The sequence below is a fragment of the Biomphalaria glabrata genome, chromosome 8, assembly GCF_947242115.1.
Source record: "Biomphalaria glabrata chromosome 8, xgBioGlab47.1, whole genome shotgun sequence".
In the NCBI taxonomy this organism is placed as follows: Eukaryota; Metazoa; Mollusca; class Gastropoda; family Planorbidae; genus Biomphalaria; species Biomphalaria glabrata.
The window spans coordinates 20,862,954-20,883,980 of NC_074718.1; the positions used below are offsets into that span (position 1 = coordinate 20,862,954).

General features: G+C 37.2%; 1 protein-coding gene and 2 long non-coding RNA genes across 9 annotated transcripts in view; 1 reads left to right on the top strand and 2 right to left on the bottom strand.

The window, feature by feature from the left end:
- The first annotated feature begins 1,923 nt into the window (after positions 1-1,923).
- On the top strand, positions 1,924-5,808 carry LOC129927783 (uncharacterized). Its single transcript, XR_008779459.1, has 4 exons — positions 1,924-4,365; positions 4,627-4,705; positions 4,999-5,142; positions 5,669-5,808. It is a non-coding gene; the product is annotated as an uncharacterized LOC129927783 (long non-coding RNA).
- On the bottom strand, positions 5,366-10,941 carry LOC129927782 (uncharacterized). Its single transcript, XR_008779458.1, has 2 exons — positions 5,855-10,941; positions 5,366-5,739 (listed from the first exon to the last, which is right to left on the bottom strand). It is a non-coding gene; the product is annotated as an uncharacterized LOC129927782 (long non-coding RNA).
- A 2,403-nt stretch (positions 10,942-13,344) lies between these two features.
- LOC106068117 (coiled-coil domain-containing protein 138-like) overlaps positions 13,345-21,027 on the bottom strand; it is a 75,274-nt gene continuing 67,591 nt past the window's right edge. For all 7 annotated transcript variants that reach the window (XM_056038950.1, XM_056038948.1, XM_056038947.1 and 4 more), the window contains 4 exons: positions 20,802-21,003; positions 20,549-20,673; positions 19,162-19,352; positions 13,345-13,521 (listed from right to left, as the gene is read on the bottom strand). In XM_056038950.1, the coding sequence (XP_055894925.1) occupies positions 13,374-13,521; positions 19,162-19,352; positions 20,549-20,673; positions 20,802-21,003 (666 nt within the window). In that variant the 3' untranslated portion in view covers positions 13,345-13,373. The remainder of the gene's footprint in view (positions 13,522-19,161; positions 19,353-20,548; positions 20,674-20,801; positions 21,004-21,027) is intronic.

The window sequence follows — 21,027 nt, forward strand, 5'->3', positions numbered from 1 at the left end:
GACCTGGTCCCTGTTCAGCATAGGGATCGACATTCTTAAGGCTCCATTCGAGCTTCAACTCAGTGGGCTGCGACTCCAACGTGAAAACACGCCAAAATATCTAGGGGTGACCCTGGATAGAAATCTGACAATGCTCCAGCGCGTCCAGGAAGTTGAAAGAAAAGCCTCGGAGAAGTTAGCGTTACCAAGAAAGCTGGCCAGCACAAAGTGGGGTACCAAAGCTGACATGCTACGCACATTGTACTTAGGGGCAGTTAGATCACAAATTGAGTACAGTTCAAGTATATGCTAGTAAAACTGCCCTCGAATCACTCGACCGAGTACAAGCACAGGCCCTACGGTTCATTTGTGGCACCTTTCGGACAAGCCCAACAAACGCTGCTGAAATCTTAACAAACGTGGCACCCTTACATCTTAAGAGGGAGAGGGCAGTACTTACGGCCTATGAGCGCTACAAAAGGGGCGACTCTAGGCTACGCACCTCAATTTTAGTGCGACAGTGGAGAGAGAGGAACCGCATCGAAATGCGATCGTTCCTCCACATTGCGGCCAATTTGTCTAAATCAGCTGGGCTCTCCACTGATAGAATCCCTATTAGGAGAATTAGTACGTGCCCTCCGTGGAGGAGATTGCAGGCCCCACAAATAAACCTGTCCCTGATATGGCAAGAGGGAGCCACCAAGAGGCGACTAACACCTGCCATTCTCCAAAACTTGGCATCCTACCAATCAGATGCCATTTTCTGCTATACCGATGGGTCGGTATTGAGGGACCCCGATAGATCAGGGTATGGGGCCCTTATAGTCTACCCTGACCGGACTGAACCAGACAGGCTCTCTGGTCCATGCGACTACGCCGTATGCTCCATGGACGCCGAACTCACAGGGATAACTCGGGAGTTCGAGGCCATTAGGGCCCGAATGCCTCAACGCGAGACTAGTGCCACTACGGTGGTGCTGGTCACTGACTCTCGCTCCAGTCTCCAAGCTATGGGTGGCGGCGGGGGAGGGTCGCCCGTAATAGAAGAGGCTATCGGCGCCGCAGATAACATCCGCCGAGCTATTGGAGCTGTCGTTTTCATGCAGTGGGCGCCTTCACATTGCGGCATGAGGGCCAAGGGAGGGTGCTTTGGCAGCCACACACCTCGAAGCACCGTTATAAGTAACGGCACAAATCCGAGCACTCATTCATGAGAAGTGGTTAAAGTCCTGGGAGGAATCCGACAGAGCACGTGGTGTCTGGCAGCACATGAGTCATTATTGCGCAGTGCAGAACGGAACACTGTCCTATTGGGGCATACTTTGCCCGGTTCCGCACGAACTTTGACTCCCGATGCCGTCACTGTGGAGAGAGCGTCGAAACAGTGTCGCACGTCTTGTACGAGTGTCCCCAGCTCCGCGAGCTAATGGGGGACCTGTCTGAGCAGTTACTCGACTTGTATGGTAGCTATGAGGCACTACGCCGGACGGCTAATTTTCTTGCCAGAGCACTACGGGAGGACTAGTCCTTCCTGCTCTGATTTTTCAATAGGAGTTCATCTCAGGTCCCTATAATAAGGTTATGTCAAAACTGCGCTATAAAAGTAGTTCGTTATATTTTAAACTTGTAACTAAAACGAAGTTCGTATCAAAATTCTTTTTTAAAAAAAACATTTAAATCAGTATTCTATTCAATAAGTTAGTTAATAAATGGAAAAAATATTTTTAATGATCCATTGACACTTTTACCATTGTAACCTTAGATGCAAATGTCTTGTACCAATGTCCGAATCTATGAATGAAGATTGATTTATTAATGAAGAACCTTAGGGAAGTGATGGCAGTTGCAGGGCATGAACTAGACGACCATGAAGAGACCATCGAGGCCACCAAACAGTCCATCGTCCACATAACCAGATCCAGGTATAATATTTAGCCTTAGATCTATATTCATGAATACGTGTTAGAAATTCTAGATATCTATAAACTAGACAGTATAATATAGATCCAAATCTAGATTATCATATAATATGTAGATCTAGCTAGAAGGTCTAGAGTAGGGGTGCACCGGATAGCACATTTTGATATCCGGCCCCGGTCGGATATGACCGGATAGTAAAATTTGATATTCGGCCGGGGCCGGATACCTAAGTGTCTTGTTAATAGCTTGTGTTGCTGAACATTTTACTTAACTGTTAAATAACATACCTATATTGGTTGGTTTTATTTTTTTTCCCTTTTATATACCTTATTGTTTTAAACTCTGTTACTGATTGATTTTTTTAAACTTAACAGTATTTCTAAAAACCTGTATAGCATGAGTGTGTCTGTGTGTATGTAGGATGCCACCAACTGTAAAGGATGTGTGCAGAAAGGTCAATGTAAATAATGTTAGTATATATTTAGCTAGTTACTAATGTAAATCTCATAAGTAAAATGCAATCTGCCTTGTATAGTGGTCGGATGTATGTGTTCATGAATTTCAGACCAACAACCTGGTCAGATATACCTAGTGAGCCTACACATGTAGTCCTAATGTAGTGTGTATAGTTGTTTGTGTTAACCATCAAGCATTGTTTTTTCCTTGAGCATACGCACGCAATATAGTTGGGTGTCAGTCAAAAAAGATAACACATTGGCATGGTCAGTCAAGCATATAGATAAATTATGCCCGTTCACTAGTTAGAGGTCAAGGGTTTTTTTGTTTTTTTTTTTACGCTCCAGCATATTGTTTCTTTGTTTGCTAGATCTAACTGCGGTACTATTATTCAATTTATTTTATGCGATTTACAAATTTACTGTAGGGTTTTCCGTTATTTATTAAGTCAAAAGAATTAAACAATGAAATTAGCTTTCTTTCTAAAGGTTTTAATACAAAGCAAAAAAATACACACACGCAAACATGCACATCTTTGTTTTATTTTATTGTGCAAAGAACGTACGTAAGAAACATTAAATGCAAAGAACGTATGTTAGAAACATCTTCCTTAATTATTTAATTAATTTAATTATTTAACCGTACTCTTTATTGACAGTGTAATATCCTTTGTTAGCACGTTGTGTTTTTTCATTCTGGCTTAAAAATGGTCAATGTCTATCAATAAATTGGGTGTCAAGGACCAAAGAAATAAAATAAAGAGTAGGGGGTGTTTAGCTCTCCATTTAAAGATAGCCCTTGTCGTGTCTTCTACAAAATAATTAGTTACTGGCTTACTGGGCTATATAATCTCGCGGTTTGTGTTCTGTGTAGCTAAAGGTCACTCGTTTAGGTGCGTGTGATCTTTAGTCCAGCTTACTAATTGAGATTTATGTTCAAGTAACTCGGCACACTTGAAAAGGTGTGGCCTCTAGCCCAAACCACGTGATTAAGATTTTTCTCCAAATAAGCAAACTCTTTGTCCGGATACCCGTGTAGATGTTGAGCTTGAAGTCCAGTCCCCCCCCCCCCCAAATAAGATTAACTTCTAAGTAAAGAAACATAGTTCCCTCGTGTGACCTCTAGAGAGTGCTTACGTCCATCGTATTTGACTTGGGGTCACCTGTCAATCAATGAACTCAATGTGATGAACTAAACAAATAAAAGGGGGAGGGAGTTGTTCATCTGGAAATATACCTAGTTAAATTAGAGGTGTGGCTCTTGTAGTCCAGCCCCCACTAATAAAGATTTACTACTAAGTAAACAAACTCAGTTCCCTCGACAGGTGTGACCTCTAGAGAGTGTCAGGTGTGACCTCTAGAGAGTGTCAATACGCTGACATGAAACCTACGTCCATCGTATTTAACTTGTGGTCACCTGCCTATAAAAAAAAACTTAATGTGATGGACTAAACAAATAAAAGGGGTGGGAGTTGTTAATCTCTACCTCTGGAGATATACCCGCACAGCTAGACAGACGTCTGGTCAGCATGACGTAGTCAAGGAATGTAGCATTTTAACATGTTAACTAACCTACTCAAAAGTCAAGACAAATTGAAAAAAGTGTCAGCCATTGCTGCTCTGTATGTAAAGCGCATTTATGATGTAAAGTTTCATTTCTATTTATATTAAGTTATTAACACGTCTTGTCTTTATAATAAACGATGTTTGGAGCATATTCATAATGGCTCTATTTTTAAGAACATTATTTTGTTTTAATATAAACATTAATACATTCTACAACAGACATTAATGGAACGAGGTCCACTTTATGCATATTAAATAGGTGTATTTTTTACTATCCGGTAGTGATATCCGACCGGAGCCGAATAGCACCGGATAGTAAAAAATGCCGGATATTCGGCAGAAGCCGGAGCGACTATCCGGTGCACCCCTAGTCTAGAGGTCTATTAATACTAATGGACCTCATTCACCAATCGTAAACAAACAACATTTAGCCACGTGACAGCCTGTACGTGTGTATTACGTAATTTGTATAGAAGAGATAGAGAACCGCGTTATTAGTTATTACTATAGTGTAGCCTATTTTTTACACTTTGATCTAAGATTCATTCTATTATTCTAATGACTATTCATAATACATCTGAATTATTCTGGATCCTGATGAATTTGAATATAACGCAGCCATTTCAATTATAATTTTTTATAAAGCACCCAACAATTAAATTCATTTTAAATATGGCTTGTTCTGACTTTAATTTTCTTTTTTTAGTAAACAGAAAAGTTCATAGTAAGTATTAAACCCAATTCAGCCCTATTCTAAGGAGTGCGAAGTTGCTTTCAAGTAAGAGGTAAATGTAAATCACACTGACAAAGGAAATAATGTTGTTAGTTGTTTTTTTTTTTTGGTACTAATTATAGAAAGCTATTGTAAGAGCTATGTCAGTGCTCTAGTTATAAAAAAATGTATAATAGTTTTTTTTTTTTTTTTATATTTGTGTTGATACTAATAAAGAAAAAATAGTGTCTCATCATTACAGCAACATTTTGTGTTTTGCCTCTATTGTAATATTATTTTGTTTGAATGCTTTAAACAATATATTTTTTTCACAGAACGTCACATTTTTCTTTATATATCTTACAGATCAGAATGATCTATGCATGCACTACAGATGCTGTTCTTTTCACAAGGAAGCCTGCTCAAGAAGGGAAGAAAAATTATAATTCCTTTTAAGATTACCGATCAGTAACCCGAAAAAAAGTTTTAATGAGATGGAATTAATTCAACGTAAATAACTAAATGTTATCCTAATTTTGAAACAGTTTTTTTTTTTGTTTCACTGTGATCGGTTGTTTTGAATGTAGAATAACTTATCAGCCAAATTTTTTTTTATTAAATATCATTCAACTATAATTACAACAGAATATAGTTGTATTATTAAGAGCCTGTGATAAAATTAATATAAATAAATTGGACAAAATATAATATTGAATGAAGTGAAGCCTAGATAGATCTAGTCTGCCATTGCACTTTTAGTCGTAGTCAAATACCATAACCATATTTGCTGACACCAATTCATAACATGTATTTTAAGAAGAAGATTGGGCTCCAAATTTTGAAATACTGTTACATTTTTAAATTGCTTAACAGGGTTTAGAAGCAACCTAATTTTTTAGCATGATTTCCTATTCTAGCCCAAGGGCTGGATATATCACTGTAAAATAGTATGTCCACATACATGAATGTAGGTCTTCTCATGCTCGATGAAGGTAGTTTTGTTACATGACAATTAATTAATTTTTGTTTCTTTCAGCTGCTGCATGGAAGTCAAAATATGATCGCTTTACTGATGTTGAAATTATTGTCACCACTCTTGAAGTTAGCCTGTAAAGGATGCAAAGGATAGAATGAAAATGCTTTCTTCATTTCTTGTTCATATTTGTCTTTTTTGTTGGTTTATTATTCCATGAATAAAGATTTAAAAAAAAATGTGTCCTACTTTGTGTAAGTTTAATTTTAGAATGAATGAACAGAGCATGCAAGTCTTGTCTAGTACATTTCCAAAACTGTATGTCCATTATTGTTTAAATATGTTGACATTATAGCTACATGTATATAGATCACACACTGATTGCACCAATGTGGCTTCATTTCTACTAAGCCATTGAGCTGCATCTGAACAAAAAGGGCATAATAAACAAAAAAAATCAGTCATGATGAATTGAAGAATAATAAAGGTCATCCCTAATTAATTAAACCAATATCGACGTGATAATGGCATTATGATGGTCATCCCTAATAAAAAACAATAAAATTCACATTACTAAACTATTGGGGCCAGCATCGGAATGATATTGACACAATAAGGGTAATCGAACTGCACTAGTAGCCAGGGAGCTCCACAGATACAACATAGACATAAGAGCACTAAGCGTGACTCGGCTTGCAGATGAAGGTGAACTCTGCGAAAGAGGATCTGGAGCGGTAGAAGCACTGAAGTACGACGTTTATCTGGAGTCAGCTTTGCCATAAAAACATCAATAGTATCTAAACTAGTCGGGTCTCCCAAAGGAATTAGTGATAGGCTCATGACCCTAAAGCTGCCTTTACAAAACGGAAAGAAACATATTTCCATTGTTAGCTGTTACGCACCCACCCTGACCAACCCAGATGATGTCATAGCAAAGTTCTATGAAAAACTAAACTCCACAAAATTCCAAAAACAGAAAGCTACTCATTCTCGGTGACTTCAACGCAAGAGTCGGCTCTGACCATTCCATCTGGAAAGGAGTCTTAGGCCGATTCGGGATAGGTCAATGCAAAAGCAACGGATTATTACTACTCCAGACCTGTGCTGAACACAAGCTGCTCATATCAAACACAATATTCAGTCTTCCAATGAGAAAGCGAACTTCCTGGATGCATCCCCGCTCAAGACACTGGCACCTCATAGATTACGCCATCACCAGACAATCTGACCGTCAGGACATTCGTGTCACCAAATCTTGCTGTGGTGCAGAATGTGGAACAGACCACCGCCTCATCATCACAAAACTAAACATTCGTATTCAACCAAGGAGACGTCCGCAAAAATCTAAACCCCTAAAAAGGCTAAACACGGCCAGCCTAGCAGATGACAAAACTGAAAAGTCGCTTGCAGATGCGATAAAGAACTGCCTCAAGTCCACCCTTCTAACTGAATATGTAGATAAAAGCTGGGAATGCTTCAAAGAAGCTATCTATAGCACAGCATTAAACATACTCGGTCCTATGGAGAGAAAGCATCAGAACTGGTTTGATGAAAACAGTACTGAAATCAGGAAACTATTAGACGAAAAGCACAAGCTCCATAAATTGTATCTGAACAAACCCAAACTCCCAGTCCACTAAAGATGCATTCACTAACATCCGCAAAAATAGTTACGCCAAATGCAAGATACCTGGCTTAGAAAGAAAGTGGAAACAATACAGGAATTTGCTGACAAGCACGACATGAAGAACTTCTACCATGCCATTAACGAAATATATGGACCCACAAAGTCAGGCTCATCCCCTCTATTAAATGCTGATGGGACAATCCTATTGACAGATAAGGAAGAAATCCTAAAACGCTGGGCAGAGCACTTCCAAAAGGTTCTCAATACATCTTCCATCATAAATGAAGCGGCCATAGACAGGCTACAGCAAGTACCAATAAATGAAAAAATGGATGACCCCCCTACGCTAAAGGAAACCGATTTTGCCATTCAACAGCTCGCAAGCGGAAAAGCCCCAGGAGCTGACTCCTTTCCCGCACAGGTCTACAAAAAAGGTGGATTAGCCCTGATTGAAAGACTTCATAAGTTCTTCTTAATTATGTGGGAAAAAGAGTCAATACCACAAAGACTTTAAAGATGCCACAATTGTTCATTTATACCGCCAGATCTGCGACAACCACAAAGGAATATCTCTTCTCTCTATTGCTGGGAAAATCCTTGCACGCATCCTACTAAATCGGTTCATGCAACACATAGAACGTGGTCTACTACCAGAAAGCCAGTGCGGCTTCAGAAAAGAACGTGGAACCATTGACATGATCTTTGCAGCAAGGCAGCTACAGGAAAAATGCCAAGAACAAAATGCTGACCTTTCTCAATATATGTCGACCTAACAAAGGCATTTGACACTGTTAGCAGAGAAGGACTCTGGAAGATTATGTCAAAGTATGGCTGTCCACGAAAATTCATAACCATGGTGAGACTATTTCATGATGGCATGAAGGCTCGTGTCCAAGAAAGTGGAGAACCATCAGAGCCCTTCGAAGTATCAAAGGGGTAAAACAAGGCTGTGTCCTAGCACCTACACTGTTCAGTATCATGTTCTCCGCTATGCTAACAGATGCATTCACAAATAGAGAAAACAACGGGATAAATATATCATGCAGATTTGATGGTGGCCTATTCAACCCGATGCGGCTTAAAGCAAAATCAAAAACAAATGCAGCAGTAATCAGAGACTTGCTATTTGCTGACGACTGTGCCCTAAATGCCTGCTCTGAAAATGATCTGCAGAGCATAGTCAGTGACTTCTCAAGAGCATGCTCAGACTTTGGCCTTACCATTAATACAAACAAGACTGAAGTCTTATATCTGCCTGCTCCTGGGAAAGCCTACTCGGATCCAAGCATCGCTATAAATGGACAGGATATAAACGCAGTGGACAAATTCGCATGTCTTGGCAGCACACTCTCCAGAAACGGAAAAATCGATAGTGAAATCGACCTGCGTATCGCCAAGGCCAGTGCATCCTATAGCAGACTGTCTAAAGATGTCTGGAACAGACGTGGTATCACCTCAAACACAAAGCTAGGGGTCTATAGAGCCGTCATCCTCCCTACATTGCTCTATGCCTCAGAAACATGGACAGTGAACAGTAAACATGCAAAGAAACTGAACCACTTCCACGTGACATGTCTGAGAAAAATACTAAATGTCAAATGGCAAGACAAAATACCAAACACTGAAGTCCTTCGAAGAGCGTGTCTGCAAAGTATCCACACAATCCTGATGCAGTCCCATCTGCGATGGGCAGGTCACGTTTACAGAATGGAAGACCACCGCATCCCTAAACGACTCTTGTATGGCCAAGGAAAGCGCTCGCAAGGTGGTCAAAGAAAGCGCTTCAGGGACACCCTCAAAGCTTCTCTGAAGGCGTTCAGCATAGACCCAGGCACCTTGGAGACAGAGGCACATGACAGAGCATCATGGCGTCGAGCTGTGAAAACTGGCGCACAGGATGCTGAGGAAAAAAGAACAACGCAGGCAGAAGAAAAACGCCAGAAAAGAAAAGCAAACGACACTAGCTCCAGCTGGAATAACCTGCCCAGTGTGCGGCCGAACATTCCGGGCTCACATAGGTCTCACCAGCCACACGAGGAGGCATAAAACCCTAGTGCAAAGCCCTCAGCCCCCTGGATGACAAAGTGGTCATCATCGAACCACGATGGACGAACTATATATATATAATCCCCAATTGAGCCCTAATAAATATTTCAGTTACTAAACCATTGGGGCCAGCATTGGAATGATATTGGCACAATAAGGGTTATCCTTAATTGAGCCCTAATAAATATTTCAGTTACTAAACCATTAGAGCCAGCATCGGACCGATAATGGTACAATGGTTGTCCCTAATTGAGCCCCAATAAAAATGTCAGTTACTAAACCATTGGGGCTGGTATGGGCTTGATTATGGTGCGATTCTGGAAATCCCCAATGAATCCGAAAGTAATTTTACCCATTCTGGGCCGATATTGGCACAATTACGGTTGCCCCTATTGGCCCCTAATGACGCCAATGTGCAAACGGTACCCGCTCCCATTAGGGCCCAGATGGGGCTATTTAGGGATGCCATTAGGGCAATGGGGACAACCTTAATCAGAACTGATATTGGGCCATAAAGGGCATGTTTATAGGGGCTACATCAGAACAGTCAATGATCTAAAATATCATGATGTCCGATTTTCATTTTCTCTTCTAGTTTCTGAGATCTAAACGGGACTGACGGACCGACAAAACTAATAGCGTCTTTTCCCCTTTCGGGGGCCGCTAAAAAAGCAAATTACACACTGAAAATTCTTAGAGCTTAGCCAAAGGGGTTTTGAGTTTAAAACCCCCTGCAGCTGGGTTTTGAAGCTAAAAAATACCTCTTCAATATAAAAAGAAAAACAAATTACACACTCAAAATTATATGAGCGTAGTCAAAGGGAGTTTTGACTTAAAACGCCCCTCCAGCAGGGTTTAAAACTAAAAAATACCTCGTCACTAAAAAAAAAAAAAAAAAAAAAAAAAAAAAGCAAAAATTACACTAAAAATTCCATAAGCATAGCCAAAAGGGCCTTTTGAGTTTAAACCCCCTTTAGCGGCGTTTAAAGTTAAAAAGTACTTCTTAAATATATATATAATAATATTAATATATATAAAGAAAATTACACACTCAAAATGCTATCAGCGTAGACAAAGGGGATTTTGAGTTTAAACCCTTTCAGCGGGGTTTAGTGCTAAAAATACTTCTTCAATAAAAAAAAAAGCAAATTACACACTCAAAATTCTATGAGAATAGCCAAGCCAAGGGGGGGTTTAAAGGGGGGTTTTGAATTTAAACCCCCTCCTCCAAAGTTTTTTTTTCTTTAAAGTTTAAAACCCCTCCAGATGGTTTTGAGTTTAAAATCCTCTTACAGAGAGTTTTGAGGTAGAAAACCTCTCTCTTCAATATTATTGTACAGTAAACCAAATTCATCAAATTCTATGAGCGTAGCTAAGGAGGTTTTGAATTTGTTTAAAAAAAACTCCAGAGATTTTTTAGTTTAAAACCTTCAACAGGTGAATTTGACGATAAAACTTACCTTTTCTATATAAAATCTAAAGCAAACTACAGTCACCTAATTCCAAGAGCGTAGCCAAGAGAGGTTACAAATTTCTACCAGTGGCTGGGCTCCATTAATAAAGTGCAGTGAATAGTCATCTGCCGAAATTGAAAAACACTAAATGTGGCTCAACAAAGATGGCTAAGATAGATTTTAGGAGTCAGTTATAGAGATCGGGTCTAAATCAAGGAAATCCTATGTCGAAATGGGAGTCGACCCCTTAGTAAGATTGTGACAGAGCGTAGCATGAGGGTTGGGATGACATCCTAGTACAACTTGGCGCAACACATTCATGGAGGTCCTCAGAGCAGGTGGGAAGAGGCTTCAGACATTACCAGTGACAGATTTTTGAGGAAACAGCTTGACGGCGCGGAGGGTCTAAGTCATTAGTTTTCTGAAATAAAACTTTTTAATAGCAGGAAAATGCACTGTTGATACCTCAGAATATGCATTTTGTTGGCTTTCAATAACAGAAATAGTAGTTGGCGGCGGGGCTCGCCACGCGCTGGGGGAGTAGACCCCTTTGCTGGCATTGTCGGGGAATCCATAATTTTCCCACTAACTCCAGAATGAACCTATTCTAGGGCACAATAAACGTCTTATATAAAAAATTTTTTTCGCGAGGTGGGGGAGAAAAAAAATCCCCCCCCAAACCCCCCCGAAAAAAATACTGGCTACGCCCATGATATATATATTTATATTTATAGAGATATACATATAGATATATGTCCCTGATCATTATCGGATAAGAATGTGTTTCCGTTTTCCAGTCTAGCTATAATATGTAGGTCTATATAGGTCTGTGATACTTTTTATAAAAGAGAAATAACACTAACTTTTAACATAACTAAGCGCAGTTGAAATAACTAAATGCAATTGAAAATAACTGTACATTAAAAAGTGTACAAATGCACAGATTTATTGTTTCGTAGGATTGAAGTCTGTTCGTTTAGGATTTAGGATTTACAATCAGAGATAGTTTCGTCTACAAAGAAATACCATGTGCACGTGTGGTTCCAAGAAAACAAAACCCTCTATTTATTCTCACGTTGTAGTGTGTAGCAATCAGAAGTAGCGAGATATAATCCGGTGATATTGAGGTCACACGGAACAATATCATTCTGTTGGCCGTTTTAATGAGATCCCATTATGTATGTGCATCGATTCAACGAGCTTTGAGTACGCTTGAAAAATGCAGAGCACCGCCCCTCGTCCATTCTGTTTAGCGCGCGTCTATCCAATAGCAATGAAGGTAGCGTGCCGAAATTGAAAAAGACTAAATGTGGCTCAAAGATGGCTAAGACGGATTTTATGATTCAGTTACAGAGATCGGGTTTCATTCAAGGAAATCCTATTCCGATCTGGAAGTTGACCCCTTAGTAAGGTTGTGACAGAGCGTCGCATGAGGTTTGCAGTACATGTTCTCCGACAAAATGAATTACGCGCAATAAGAGTTGCAATGACATGGAGGCCATTACGAGGAAAGCAAAAACAGGGACATCCTAGTACAACTTGGCGCCACAAATAAAAAATTCTAATAGCAGAATAATGCACTGTAGATACCTCAGAATATGCATTTTTTAGGCTTTCAATACCGAAATAGTGCTTGGCGGCGAAACCCCGCGCTGGGGGAGCTCTGTGCCCATTGCTGACAAGAGCGGACAGTCTACAAATTTTCCACTAACTCTAGGAAGAACCTGTTCTAGGGTATAATAAACGTCTTCCGAAAGAATGAAGAGTCAGAATGGAATAAAGATTAATTGTATACACACACACAAACATTTATATAAATATATATATATAGCGCGGGGGTTATCCCCCCCCCCCCCCCCCAAAAAAAAATAATTTCCTGGCTAAACCCATGGGTTATATTCATGATACCAATTTAGGGTCTCGCTGAGATATTGAAAGGTTGATCATGGCTATCACTGAGAGGTGAGATCCTGGTCAACAGGTCAAGGGGGGAGATGGTCCAATGTTTTTTTTTAGAAATGACAAGTTATTTACAGAATAAGCCCATATGTAATTTAGGATGGGAGAGAGTGCTATGAGAGTTAGACTGTGAGATATGGTTTTGTTAGAGTAGGAAAGTTTTTCCCATGGGAGATTAACTATTTTCATTTTGGATGGATCATGGATTATAACACAAACCAGCTCTTAGATAGAGGGGTTTGTGACAAGTGCAATAGCAAAACCTCTTTTACAAAACAAATGAATTGCAATGTTTTGTACTGTACTGCATCTAGCTCTCAAAAATCAGTTTGTAGGTGTTTTCATTACACATACTAAAGGTTTAGAACGTGCTCCCACATTTAGCTCAGAAAAGCTACATGTTTTGTATTAAGCATTTATTAAAAAAGATTTAAATTTATTACATTCTACAGATAAAAAATCAATGTATTTTCTTTTCACTGATGTCAGGAATAAGTACAAAACAGAAAGTTTGACAGAGCAAAAAAAAAAAAAAAAAAAAAAAAAAAAAAAAAGCTTAAGTTGGAATGTTAGGCTAATCTATAATATTCAATTTTAAATAAGGACATTAAGCCAACAGGGCAAAGCATAAAAATATTACACAAATACTTAGATGTCATTTGCATTGCATATTATTTACATTTTAAAATAGTGTTTTAGCTGGTATTTTCAAATTGTGAAGAATAGATTTCAAATTTAAATTTAAAAAAGCATTTTCATTTCCTCCAGACACCAACATCTCTTGAATAATAGCAACGATTGTGTAGGTTTCAAAGAAACGTCTATTTGACCTGTAAACAAAATTAAAAACAAATTAATGTTTAGCTAAGGCTGTGGAAAGATTGTAGGCCCCTATAGTTCTACATATGTAGAGTTACGCGCTCTTGGCAAGATGGCTGCTCCCTGTTTACTGTTATCAGAGATGAGTTAAATTTTTCGTTTTGTTGTATTAAAATCAAACCAAATTCATTAAAAAAGTTATTTAACTAATAAACTAATATCTTTAAATTATATATTTAACTTAATTCAGCATTTTTTACACTAATTAATTCAAATTAACAACTCTTAGCTTAGGACTAGATCTAGTTAGAGACTATATAAACTATATAAAAAAGTATATTCACTATATTCACTATATAAATATAAAAAAATATTTATTATTATCCATAGATCTAGTCAGTCTAGTCACAAGTCTAGTGTTTGACTTAGACTTTAATTAAGGCTTTAGATCTACTAATCATCTACTAATACTACTAATAATAACTAATAATAACTAATAGTAATATTCTATATAGTTAGTTATACACGTAAATATATTGATCTAGAACTAGATCTAGTCTAGATCGTCTAGGACTAGGTCCATATTTTGAATTTAATAAACCATTTCATTTGATTTAATTGTCATTGTAAATTAGCTTTCACTTTAGATTTAGACATGACTTAGGCATTGTAAATCTTAAACTAGACTTAGACTAGACCCCTTTAAAAACTAAAATCAACAACAGTCATCATGAAATTGCTCTGGCTATTTATCATAATAATCACTAAATACACACTAGCTGAACACAGAACCAGATCTACCATAGTCAACACTAAACTTAAAAAGGAAACAACAGTCATAATCAATCATCACACTTTAGATCAATGCAACTTCAAAAATAACCTAACATACACATCCATAACACTAAAGAAGATTACCCATCACAAATGGAAGTTCTCAATCAGACACAGCAGAAATAAATACCTTTCACTGTTAATATTAATAGCAGGAGATGTAGAGTCAAATCCATGCCCTAGATCTAAAGATAGAGATGCAACATCTGCAAAAAAGTATGCACCATGAAACAGAAAGCCATTCAATGTGACACCTGCGATGAATGGTACCATGCATCATGTCTCCATATGAATACACCTGCATATTATGCCTTAGGCAACAAAGATGCATCATGGCACTGTGTACCGTGTGGGTTACCTCAGTTTACATCAGGACTGTTTGATTCCTTTGATGCAGACACTTCTAACCCATACAACATCCTAAACAAACTCACCAACCACTAGCCAGATCCACTCCTGTTAAACCTAAATCTACTAAAATTAATACAACAGCCTCACTAAACAAACCTACTAAAGAAGTAACACCAAAATACCTTAAAACCTTAGTAATAAATTTTCAAAGCATTAGGAACAAAACAGCAGACTTAGAAATTTTATTAGAACGTGAGAAACCAGACATAATTGCAGGAACAGAAACTTGGCTACATCCTGAAATTTATAATGCAGAAATTTTCAATAGTAATTATGAAATTTTTAGAAAAGATAGGGCTGATAATCATGGAGGAGTTCTTTTAGCAATAAAAAACACTCTTATAGCAGAAGAAATTACTTTACCTAACTCAAAAAATATAGAATCAACATTTTGTAAAATTAATACCACCTCAACATCCCTAATAATAGGAAGCATTTACAGACCACCAAATTCTAGTTTAGAATACATGCAGGAACTATGTAATCAGATTACTACACTTAAAGAGACAAATAAAAATGCAGTTTTTTGGATTATGGGTGATTTCAACCTACCTGATATAAATTGGAAAACACTAACCATAGATAAACACCAAAACCTTAAGGACATAAATGAGCTTTTCATAGAAACTTTACACAACCTAAGTTTAGATCAAATCATTAAAAAGCCAACTAGATTAAACAACACATTAGATCTCTTCTTAACCAACAGACCTGGATTAGTAGATGATTATGATATTATCCCTGGTCTATCAGACCATGAGATCATAAAAATACACAGATAAAAGCAGTAGCCAATACAAAACCCAAAAGAAAAATCTTACTCTGGAATAAATGTAACCTAACACAACTACACCAAGCTGCATTAAATTTTCAACAAACATTCTTATTAGAAAAAGACATTAACCAACCAGTCGATGACCTCTGGAATTTCATTAAAAACCATCTTAAAAGCATTATAGAAAATCACATACCAACTAAATACACATGAAACAAAATAAATAAACGCTGGTTTAATAATAGACTAAAGAAGCTTTGTAAACAGAAGGAAAACCTATATAGAAAATTTAAAGAAACTAATGCAGAAAGAGTTTACAAAAAGTATATAAAAATTAAACACTTAACCCAAAAAGTAAGCAGACAGCTGCAGAGTGAATACATAAACAATGTAATATCTAAAGATAACAACAAAAACCTATGGTCATACATTAAGTCTAAGAAAATGGAAACAACAGGCATAGCGCCATTAAAAGATGAACATAACATAATACATAATGATAATGAAACTAAAGCAAACATCCTAAACAAATACTTTGCATCAGCATTCTCAGCCCCAGGAGACAAAGACATATTACTGAATTTGAACCAAGTAGACAACATAGAAGATATAGTAGTACAAGAAAATGGAATTCAAAAACTATTAGCCAACACCAAACCAAATAAAGCGTCTGGACCTGATGGTATTCCAGCTAGATTACTCAAAGAACTAAGCAATGAGCTAGCCCCAGTGTTCAAAATACTCTTTCAGGCTTCACTTAACCAGGGCAGAGTACCAAAGGACTGGAAAGAAGCTAATGTCACCCCCCTATTTAAAAAAGGAGAAAAATCTGACCCAGGAAACTACAGACCAGTATCACTTACCAGCATCACATGTAAAATCCTAGAACACATAATATGTAGCAACATCATAAACCACTTAGACAAACATAATGTCCTCACACCATACCAACATGGCTTTAGGAAATATAGATCATGTGAAACACAACTAATAGGACTAATTGTGAACAAATAGATGCTATCTTACTAGATTTTTCTAAGGCTTTTGACAAAGTTCACCACCATAGTTTGCTTAAAAAATTAAAATATTTCGGCATTAATGGTCCACTGCATCAGTGGATTAAAGATTTTCTGATAGGGAGAGAACAAACTGTAATAAAAAATGGCTCTAAATCAACACCGATAACAGTAAACTCAAGTGTACCTCAAGGAACAGTCTTGGGTCCACTACTATTTTTAATTTACATAAATGATTTACCAAATTGCATTACTTCAGGAACAAAAGTCAGATTATTTGCAGACGATTGCATAATATATAGAACAATAAAAACAACACAAGACACAGATATTTTACAAAGAGAATTAGATGAATTACAGAAATGGGAATCAAATTGGAGCATGTCTTTCCACCCAGAAAAATGTCAGTTGTTAAGAGTAACAAAAAAACTAAAACAAATTAATTCCACTTATCTTATTCATGGCAAACCAGTAACACAGACTAAAAACGCAAAATACCTAGGTGTTATAATAAATGAAAAATTATCATGGAATCCACATATTGATGAAACTACAAAAAAAATCAAACAAAGCATTAGGATTTATTAAAAGAAATTTCTATAAATCAAATAAGAACATAAAACTAAAATGTTATTTAACCTTGGTTAGGCCAATAATAGAATATGCATCCTCCGTTTGGGACCCCTCAACTCAAGAAAACATTAAGAAACTGGAACAGACACAAAATAGAGCAGTGAGATTCATATCAAACGAATATTCACATTTGACTAGAGTAACACCTTTAGTAAAATCACTAAATTTAGAAAGCCTTCAGGACAGAAGGCTCAAAAGTAAAGTAGCAATCATACATAAAACACTGAACCATAATCTTCAAATACAAAAACAAAATTTAATAAAATACTCTGAAAGACACAAAGATAAAGGCACATTCCTCGTCCCATATGCTAGGACAAATTTGTACAAATACTCCTTCTTCCCTAGTGCTATTAGAGCATGGAATGGGTTGCCTGAGCTAGTCAGGAAAACCAGTGACTTGGCAGAATTTAAGTCATTGGTTAATATGCATTACTAAATGCATGATGGGTAGGACGTAATCATCTTCTTTTTTTGAAGTAACGTCTGTATTATATAAGATAAGATAAATATGGAGTCGAAAGCAGGGTTCGTGAGGTTGGATTTTAGGTTGACTATAGACTGCATTGCAAGCTTTTTCAGTTTGTTGTCCGTGGGGAGTTCTCCAGCCTTCACATGGAGACATGGATCAATGATGTACGAAATGTGGCAAGACAGAGCCGCAGGGCAGAATTTTGTATGGGTTCCAATATTTTTAGATATGATTTCCAGTAAAACTTCTCATCAAAGGCACCTAGTTGCTAACTTGGATAGGATCAGACTCCGATATAGCAGCAGCAAGGTATCTCTGACTTGTGGCATTTCCTCTTTAGTTCTTTAATATGGGGGAGAAAATTAAATTTTGAATCTAGGGTAAGGCCTAAAAATTTAGTAGTTTTAACAGGAATCTTCTTTTCGTCTAAAAATAAATCAGGGTCTGGAGGGATTCCCCTTAAATTACAAAAATACATGCTAACAGTTTTGGAATCAGAAAATTTTAAGCCAATATTGTTTGCCCAATTTTGAATTTTATTTAAACATAATAGTAATTTTCTTTCTAAAGTATTCATGTTTTTGCCATATGTAAGAATGACAAAGTCATCAACATACAGAGAGTACTCTATGCCAGGGGACAGAGGTTTTATAGAGTTACTGAAATAATCCTGCCCTGGGGTAAACCCATCTTTTGGTCACAAGTGCCAGAAGCGGAGTTGCCAACTCAAACCTTCAATCAAGTCCAGTAGGGAATCGGCGCCTACCAGGGCGCCATTATCCAGTTCATTGTTAGAAAGGTCCAGGTCTGGACATGGGATTCCCCATCCCGTGTCCTGTCTGAGGGCTCCCAGCAGTAGATGGCCATACTGATTGACTGGGCTAAATCAGACCGTGCTGCGTACACAGCGCACCGTCCTCGTTCCTGGACCCCACTAGCTTTAAGTGGCAGAGAACAGTACTGACTGCGGGGAGTTGTGTTTGTCAAAAGGGCTGCCACAGTCACAGTGACTGTCACTCGTCCTACACCGACAGCTAAGCCAGTAACTCAACAAATTCATACAGTCTTAAATTACTGCTAAGAAGTCTTTTGAGCACTTCAAGGGCTGTTTGCCAAAATTGAAATTTATCTCAATTGCAAAGGTTTTGATACCTTTTCTAGAAAAATATGAATCAGTTGCACTATTGTTGGACATTCAAGGAGATATTTTAAAATTCCAGGAGATTTCCAGGACTTTTTGAGTTTTTTTTAAATTCCAGAACATTTTGGAATTTCAGGAGGACGCAGAAACCCTGCACATAAGCTCCAGGCCCCGTTGAATGCCATATTTCCAGGTTGTATCATAGTCCTTTTCTATATAAAAAAAATACAGCTACTAGATGTTCTCGTCTAATAAATGCATTCCTGATGGTTAGAATTTGAGAAACACTGCAATAACAAGACATTTAAAAAGCCAAATGAGAACTATTGAACAACAAAAAAAACCCCCAACAAAACAACAGTTTCTTACTTTAGTTTAGACAATTTTTGTAGTATAATACTTAGTCTCTCCATCACTTTTATATCTGGCAATGGTGTTCTGATTAGCAATGCAGCTGAACGAAAGAAGTTTTCATTGCTGCAACTTTCAAAAAACATCTGTTGAAAAGGTGAATCTGTTGCCATTTGAAGTAGAATTTCCATAGCAACTGAAGTAAATGCCTACAATAAAAAATAAATAAACAAGGTTACAAAGACAGTTTGTGTGGAAACAAACTGAAAATTGCCTAGAGTCTTCACCAGGATTTGAACACAGGACTTTTGATTCCTAGTGCTTTACCACTGAGCCACAGCATCTTCATATATTCATTTAGCGTACACTTATATTTTTTAAAATAACATTGGTTAGAATAGGTAAATAAATTATTAAAAAAACATGCCACACTTTTGAAATTTTTATTAACTCCTAGGATAGAAAGAAAACCTGAATATTTTTTATATATGTATATATGTTTTGCAGATAGTTTTGAAATGAAACTTTCTAGTGGACAGCAGGGAATGACAGCAAGCATGGCTAGAACTAGTTTAAGCTATAGTTAGTAATAATACATATATATCTTATCAATTACAGATTTAAAACAGAAGATAATTACATCCTACACGGATCCATATTTTTAAACCAAAATAATTAATTTTGTACAAATGTGAAAGTCTTTTAATTTGCTTAAAATGAATTTAAAGAATTCAATGAAATTTTCTTCAAATAAATTTGTATAACTTGGCGCCACACTTTCATGGAGGACCTCAAAACAGTGGACATCAGGTGGGAGGAGGCTTCAGACATTGCCAGAGACAGATCTTTGTGGAGACAGCTTGCTGCCCAATGCTCCATATAGTTTTCTTTCTATTGGGGTGTTTTGGAGCCAGTGTCTTGTATGGGCCTCTTAGTAAAAAAAATTGTTTTGAAGGACATGGTCAGCATTGGTGACAATCCACATGGGCAGATTTCCCTGGTTCCAATTTTGAGCTTCCTGTAAATATGTTGTCTCATTCTGTTGTGTCCGGTCCTGAGTCGAAAGATTAGACGGTGATCTTGTCAGGATAGCTTATGATAGGCATTATCTTTCTTGTTAAGTCTAAGTAATTATAAACATTTAGACACTGTCACCAAATTAAGACAAAAAGTGGTAAAAAAAACAAACATATACCGGTAATGGATCTCATTCACCAACCGTAAACAAACAACATTTAGCCACATGGTGCTCTAACTCTTCTGTATAATTTATGATCTCATGTTTAATTCATGATGGCTGTCACGTGACAGTTTTTTTTGTTGTTTTATCAATATGATCACATGACTAAATGTTGTTTGTTTACGATTGGTGAATGAGGTCCATTACCTTAATTTTTTTTTTTACCTTATGAATGGGCTTTAAGTAATTCAGTATCACATTGGTTGCTTGATAATACAAGAATAATTCTTTAGCATGTTCAGATTTTAGTTCTAACTTGAGCATATTAAAAGCTTGGGCTATAACATCAGCTGAAAATGAGACTAATCTGACATTTATTTGCTTCAGTTAAATGTGCATGCTAAATTAGATTACTACTTCACAAAGCAAAGTAAAAAGTGGTGTATTTAAACAACTATATTATTAAAAATATTTTTACCTCTAGATAGAGTTTTTAAGACTATCAATGTAGACAGGAGTCTTATATGATTATTAGTGCTGCGCATAAAAAGTGGTTCTTTTATTTTTTCATTCAATGTTGCTGAAGATCCAATCATCTTTTCTACATCTGGTACTTTTGATGATTTAGGATAATATATCTCTTCACCAATTCGTCTTGTTGTTGTTGACATGTTCAAGCTCTATTGAAAAACCAGGGATAAACA